General features: G+C 28.1%; 1 protein-coding gene across 1 annotated transcript in view; it reads left to right on the top strand.

Annotated features, from left to right (window-relative positions):
• LOC106677179 (kinectin) overlaps positions 1–7,752 on the top strand; it is a 35,961-nt gene that overhangs the window by 14,273 nt on the left and 13,936 nt on the right. The window contains exons 8-10 of the mRNA XM_014414928.3: positions 643–765; positions 853–909; positions 6,607–6,732. Of these exons, the coding sequence (XP_014270414.1) occupies positions 643–765; positions 853–909; positions 6,607–6,732 (306 nt within the window). The remainder of the gene's footprint in view (positions 1–642; positions 766–852; positions 910–6,606; positions 6,733–7,752) is intronic.

Raw genomic sequence — 7,752 nt, 5'->3', positions numbered from 1 at the left:
TGATAATAATAATTTAAAATTAAAGTATAGAAAAAACAAAAGAGAAAGAAAATATATGTAAGTAAAGTACTAAAGTAAAGAAACAAAATATAAAGTTAAGTAAGACAAAAGAAGTAATTAGTAGATATGGCAATATTAATATGTGGTGAACATAACTAATGATGTGGGTAAGGTAAGAAAAAAAGAATAGTGAATGAGAAGGGGTTAAAAGAAAGGTGAGAATAAGATGTAAAACACGAACCTGCTTGGAAGAGATCGAAAATCCAAGTGAGGTGGCTGGTGCGATTTCATTCTGAGTTATAAAATACATTGGAAAGATGATGAAACTACGGGAAGGTCAAGAATGCATTACAAGTTAATTTAATTTAATTTAAAAAAGATATATATATATATATATATGTGTGTGTGTGTTTGTAACTAACTTATTCTTGATCTTGTTTATTGTTCTTAGACCTGATGAAGGCTAGAAATTCTGGCCGAAATGTTGGCACTAATAAATAAGTTTTTAACTTATTTGTGTTCTCTGACTGCTCCCCCAACCATCTCCTTATATATATTATCCACGGTCAACTATCTTCTCATCATCAGATAATATAATTATAAAATTAATTGATGGTTTCTGATTATATTTTTTGTTTAAAGGCCATTTCAGCTTTAAAGAAACAAATTAGTTCTCTGAGTAGCCAGTTAGAATGTACCGAAAAGGATAACGTTAGTCTCAAGTCAAATATTGAAGTTTTAGAAGAAGAATTAAATTATCATAAGGCAAGTTTTTGTGAACTCAATAGATTTTTATTTATTTATTTTTTTTACAATACATGTCCTGTTAATTGTTTTATACCACTTTTTCAGAATTGTCAAGCAAGAATCAATGATTTCGAACAGACTATTGACATGATGAAAGCAAAGGTAAAACTAATTATATTATATTTTTAAATCACCTGAATTCACTTTGAAAATTACTTAAATTAAAAAATATGTTTATATTGTTGTATGATATTTCTTTATAAACAAATACTTTAAGATTATATCTTTTTAGTTCAAAAAATTCTTTTGAATTTGAAATCATTGTTGATTTTGGCTTTAATAATCTTTTATGTTCATTAGAGATCGAAGTTACATTATGGCAGGTTTTGCATTATGTGTTTCCTTTGAAAAATAACAACAAAAAAAGTTATCTTTGACTCATGTCAAGTAAAATATGTTCAGTGAATTTCTTCTGTTTGCAGCTTTAGACCTGTATCTCTTTTAATTGTTGCATAATTTTTAATAAATTTTTTCCTAGCCAAAGAATATACAAATCAAAATCAAAGCTTATGAAAAGGCGACCATCTAATCTCATTTATGGCTGAAACTGTTTAATTTTAATTTTTATAGTTATTAATGATTAATGTGTATTCTTATTTGCTGGTTACTATAAAATAGTAGATTGCTGATTACTATAAAATACAAATTTAAAAAAACAATAATTTGCTTTGGAGTAAAATAATATCTTCTTTAAAGTTTTATGTATTTGTTGATTACAGAAATTTGTTTTGTTTTTAATGAAAAATCAAATGATTGATGGGCCTGACAATCAGCAGAGAAAGTGATTACGTTATCTGTATGAATAGTTATGTCTGTTATATTCTCAAAGAGATATTCCATGGCTTAAGAACAGCTAGCATCTCCGCTTGGTTATTTGAACACTATTCCCAATCTATACTGAGCTTCTATTGATTTTTTATTCCTATTTTTCAATAACCAGGTACATTCCTTATTATTCTGTTATGTTAAAAAATTGGTGCAAGTGCGTGCATCTGTTTGTTTTTGTGGCAGTATTTGTTCCTGTATTGTGTATGCTATTGGTTTAGTGTCATGGGACAATGATTGTGAACTAGATAGTATTATCAGATTTCTGTTATCGAAATAATTTTATAATTGTTTATAAATATTATTTAGACCGTCTTATTCTGTTCAATTTATTTAAATTGCTGTTCAACAGGCATTGTTAAAGGCTCCTCTTACAGCAAAAAAAAAACAAGTGTCTTTTTTTGGTTTAATGCCATATTGATTTTTTTCATTTAGAGCTCAGAGGGTGTTGAATATTCCTTATTGTGGCCGGACTAAAATGGCTTTTATTTAATTAAATATAATTTATTTTCATAGTTTATAAAAAGTGTATACATTTTTTTTCTACAACTTTATTCAATAGTGGAAATATGTTTAGAGCTTAAATCCTTTTTTTTTTTTTTTTAATTCTAATTTAGCCAATTTTCAATTTTCTCTTAAACAAACTTTTATAGGTGCTTAATGGGATATGAAAAAACAAACTTTTTTATTTATTTATTTTTTTACTATGATTTGGACAATTTTATCAAAACAATGATTTTTTTGCTTTTTAAGTTGCTAATAATTTTTAGTATTTCTATCCTTCACCAATAAAACATCAATTGTATTGGGTGGAATAATTACATCATGTCTCATACAACTCAGTTTTGCCATTTCACTATCAGTATTATCAGCTTGAATTATATTATTAAATATGTAAGTAATTGTTTCTTTTGAATCATTTGTGTATTTCCTATGGTCCATCAAAAGTATTAGCAAAATCATTCTACTTATATGTTTATTTTTTTCTTTATTGAAGCTTGTGAAATTATTAAATTATAATGCAGGTATTGATATAGGTGAAAATCTAATCCTGATATACTATCTGTCTATTAACTTTCAATGATCTATTATTAATTTTCTTCAGCAAAGAGGATTAAATAATTAATTTTACTCATAAAATAGTATTACTTATTATTTTTAGTTTCTTTTTTTTTTTTTTCTTTTTTTTTTAACAGAATTTTTAATATCAGTGGTAATATTTCCTAAAAATTCAATTTGAGAGCACACATGCATTTCTTTACACCAAGTTAACATTATTGACACAAATAAGGTGTCTTTACCATATGTGTTAATGCATTTATTTATTTTGAATTTGAATTTCTAGTCTTAATTTAACTATATTTAAATGAATTAATAAGAAATAAAAAATAACTCTTCCTTATTCTGGGACTTTTTGTTTCCCATGAATAATATGCATACACAGTTTGTGTAACACATTCTATGATTAATCAAAAAGAAAAACAAATTATGATAAAGAAACAGTATCGATATCTTTTAATTTGTTCGTACAATATTTTGTAGGATTTCTCATTTATTAATTCATATGCCAATGCTCTTGTCAGTTTCTGATTAGCTAACCATCTAAGATTTATTTTTTAAAAATATTTTTACTTATTCAGGAATATAGTAATGTCACAATGAACTATCAGTCAGAAAAAAAATGTTTTGACTACCTTGATCCAGTTTGAGCTTTTCATGCTTTATTGTTCTATTGGTTATTTTAATTCCAGGTATGGATATAAATGCATGTAATTACAGTTTGTTTAAACATTTGGTGCCTGTAGTAGTGTTTATAAAACCCATGTGACGGAGGATCTTTGGTAATAGTGGTTTGGTCATCTTTTTATTTCAGTGGAGAAATGTTTAATTTTGTTCATAATCATTTTTCTTGTTTGTTGAAGACTTAATATTGCTATGTTTATTGTTACCATTATAATGTATAGTTTTCTTAGCTTGTAGGATAATTTTGTTTTTCTTTTACTTGAAAAATTATATCCTGAATGGTTTATTTGCATAATAACCCATTGTTATCCATGTCTTATTATTAAATAGGTTTATAACAATAATTCTTTTTTCCTTGTTAGTGCTACTTAAATTTAATAGGGATTGTTATTACTGTGAGTATTGTTAATATTAAGTTGAATATTGGGTATTGAAATATTGTTAGAGAAGTTTCAATATATAATGAAACTTCATTTGATTAACAAGCTGAAAAATTAAATGATTTTTATCAGTGAATATTTAAAAAAAAAAAAAGAGCATTAGAGAGAGAGAGAGTGGTATCGTTATGGACACCAACAAATTTTTCCATTTTTCATGATATTCTCATGACAATGGACTTTCAAACCTTGAAAAATTTTGAATTAATTAATTAATATTAAGCTTGGAAAAAACAGTTAGCACATCACAATCTATTTCATGAAGCTGAACCTGAAGAATCGGTTGCTATTTTGAGAAAGTCATATTTAAGCGTATGGACAAAGTTAGGGTGATAACTTTGTAATAAAAGTTTGCCACTGGAGAAAGGTGGATATACTCTTTCCTATAGAGTATAAATCATAAAACAACTTGAACAGAAGTTGTAAGACTGCTTAAGATATAAAAATTGCCTTTCCCGATGTTTTAATTCTCTATAGAAGGGATGCAAAAGGGTAAAAATCCTTGATGAACAATGCTTTTACTGCAGCCAACAGTCAAGTGACATTTGATACTTCACTTGTTTATTGTACTGGATGTATACTTTTTTTATCTTCTATACTAAGTACTTTGGCATTGGCTCATCCATCAAAAAGAGTCATATTTACAAAACTTTTTTGCTTTTTGTCAGTTTTTTTCTAGTTTTCCACTCGATTCTGCAAAAAAACACTTAAAAGTGCATTAATGATTGATTTAAGTTCCAATGATGGCCATTTAAATGCTGAATAATGAAAGGAAAAATAAAATGCTGCAATACATTAAAAAAATAGTATGCTGCTACATTATAAAGTCTTATTGTTCAGCTAAGAAATTACATCCCTCGAGAATATTAGTGATACAGCAGCTGAGAGGTTTTTCTATATTATATATGGAGATAATGACAGCACAAAAAGTAGAATACTTTAGGATATCAACATTTCATCAAGTCTGCCACAAAAACAAACTAAGTCTTACAAGACTCTCCAACTTCAGATGCATTCCTTTAAAAAAAAAAATTGTACAGATGAGGATATGAACTGAGCAAGGTCTCACAACCAAAATATTGTGCTTAGAACCAGCCACTCAGTTCTCACTACCTTGCATATCTTTTGGGAACAAAAGAGACTTCAAAGGGGCCTGCAGTTTTAAGCAGGCAGGCCTCAGATGTTCTCTCTGCTGAAATTCTGTTTTAAAATTTTGCAAAAACATTCTGATTTCCGTATGAGATGATGAACTTAATTTAAATATGAATGATGAGGAGCTTACATTGCCTGGAAGATATTGATGGAGACGAAAAGGGCTTGAAAAATTAGGAGTAGAGAACGCTTCACCAGGAAATAGACATACCTAAGCTTTTTCAGAATTAACATTTTATTTATGAATATACACTATTAAATACATTTGTATTTATATGTAAGAAGGTATTTTACATAGTAGCTAAAACTCCAAAAAATAAGTTGTTTGACTCATATTTTTAATGTATCTCTTTTCAGGTACCAAGGTAATTAACAGCCAACTGGTACATATAAACTGGTTTGATTCCCCCAGATTAAATTTTACTATCGAATATGAAATAGAAAATAAAATACCATTTTTAGATGTTCTTTTGATTAGAAACGCGGACAAGGAAATAGCTAAATACCATCCACTCTGGAACATACATTCATCATTCTAGCCAATGTTCCAAAAGATATAAAATTAATACTACTAAGATTAAAATAAACTCTATGAGAACAATAGCATCTCCCTACACACCTAAAAGCAACACAAAACAAAGTAGAGGATCACCTGTTAATAAAGGGTATTTACACACTAAATCATCACTTAAGGAAAATATAAGGATCAAAAAATGAGATGTACAAAATTTTAATTTCAATTTTCGTTAGGCCATTCTCATTAACACATAAGACTCAATTAACAACACTAAAAATAAAATGTATAACTGAAATTAACGGACTGACTACCTGCTAGAAAGAATGGTTAGGATAAGTATAAACATGTATATCATTGGAAGTTGAGAAAAAAATTATCTATCTATCTATATATAAAAATTGGTAATTGACATAAGTAGAAAATACTTAGTTCTTGATTTAATTAGGTCATTTATTGCTGATGTAGAACGATACTATTGTCTTTTATTTATTTATTTTAAAGAATCTTTCAATACACAATAGGTTATTTTCTCCCAGCAAGACTAATTGAACAATACAAATAGTAAATGAATTCACGGTTAGCTTAGAGTTTATTTCTTTATTTTATTCTTAAGTTGCTGTTTGAATTTTTAAATAATATAATACATTAGATTCTCTACAAATTACCCAATTACAGATTTTCTGTACTGAACTCAAATCATTGGCCAAAAACTTACTCGAATAGGCTAAACAAAAATTGCACTGATACCTGAATTTTAAAATAGATTGATTGAGACTGAAACCCATAGATTAGACTTCTGTTTGTTTATATGCCAGCTATAACTGCTAGAAGTTTCTGCAACATTCTTAATTCTGAATATGATTCAAGATAAATTACATCAAATACCAAAGTTTCTTTGAAGTACAATGTTTTTAACCTTTTTGGAAATAAAAAACTAATTTCTACTTCCAATTGATATAATTATTTTTAGTATTAAAATGAAAATGAATTAATTGAAAATCTAATGCAGTAAATATCAAATCAAAACATTTATTCAATGTGAATCCATCGTAACACTCTCCCTTCATTCATTTCCATTTAGGCTTTGAAGTATTGCATTATGGATGTGTTATTATTTTGTTTTAGATTAAAGGATATGAGCATGAGCTGAAAGATGCCAAACAATGCATAATCTCTTTGAATACAGTTGTTGAAGAGGTAAAATCAGAAAATCAAGCTTTAAATATTGAAAGAGAACATCTTACTGGTCAGGTAAAACACTCAATGAGAAGCTTTATTCTTTTTAATATTTATATGTTCCTAAATATCATAATTATATTTTACTGAAATTCTCTTCCATTTGAATTCTTGAATTTCTGATTCACTTACTACACTTTCCAGGAGCAGTTTAAAAGATAAGCATGCAAGACTTATTATAATATATATTTCTGTAGTGTTAGTAAAGATAACTGATACAAAGCCAATGACAAAATTACCCTTGGGGAAACAGAATCGGTAATTAACTCATTTGCACCATTGAAATCAGCTGGCACTGGTGGTATCTTTCTGACATTTCTGCAGAAGGGTTTACTATAGCGATCAGAACAAACATATTAAAACTCCAAGGCAACATGACACTTTGTTATTTCCACCAGTTGTATTGTGCTATTAACACAAACCAGTAAAGGGACCCGAAGATATGAAGATACTTAAGATGCCTCACATCCTTTCTAATGAGGACAATGGAAACTAGGACACCCTGAACTGTGGGTTAGGCTTAGATGGGATTGCCAACAGGGTACTGTACTTTCTCCACTTCTGTTGTGTTTGGTGGTTGACTCTCCATTGCAAAAAATTTAATCGACAGAGCAATAAACTTAACGGACAACATTTACATAAAAGACATTAAGACACTGAGGTATACATCATGCTAACTGAAAACTTTTGTCCTAAAAGATCGATAAATAGATTATGGTACAATAAAATGAATAACAAACATACAACCAGAAACTACCCAGAAAGTAGAAAACCAAAAAAAATAAAAACAATTGGAACTATAAAGAAAGATAAAAAAGTAAAACCACCAAGTAAAAAAAGAATCACTGAATTTTACAAAGAAATAAACAAAAAGATTACAGTAGATGACAATAGAGAAAAAGGACAAGAGGAAACAAATAGTAATAGCAATAATAAAAAGTTCTTTAGACTTCAATACATACCAGGCCTAACAAATAAAATTAAAAAAACACTGACAGAATATGATCATATAAATATCAGAACCGGTCGAGAGAG

This window comes from Halyomorpha halys, unplaced genomic scaffold (assembly GCF_000696795.3).
Source record: "Halyomorpha halys isolate HHAL.00 unplaced genomic scaffold, Hhal_1.1 Scaffold90.1, whole genome shotgun sequence".
NCBI classification, from domain to species: Eukaryota; Metazoa; Arthropoda; class Insecta; order Hemiptera; family Pentatomidae; genus Halyomorpha; species Halyomorpha halys.
The sequence above is the reverse complement of the archived record's forward strand: the minus strand, read 5'-3'. Positions and strand labels throughout refer to the sequence as shown.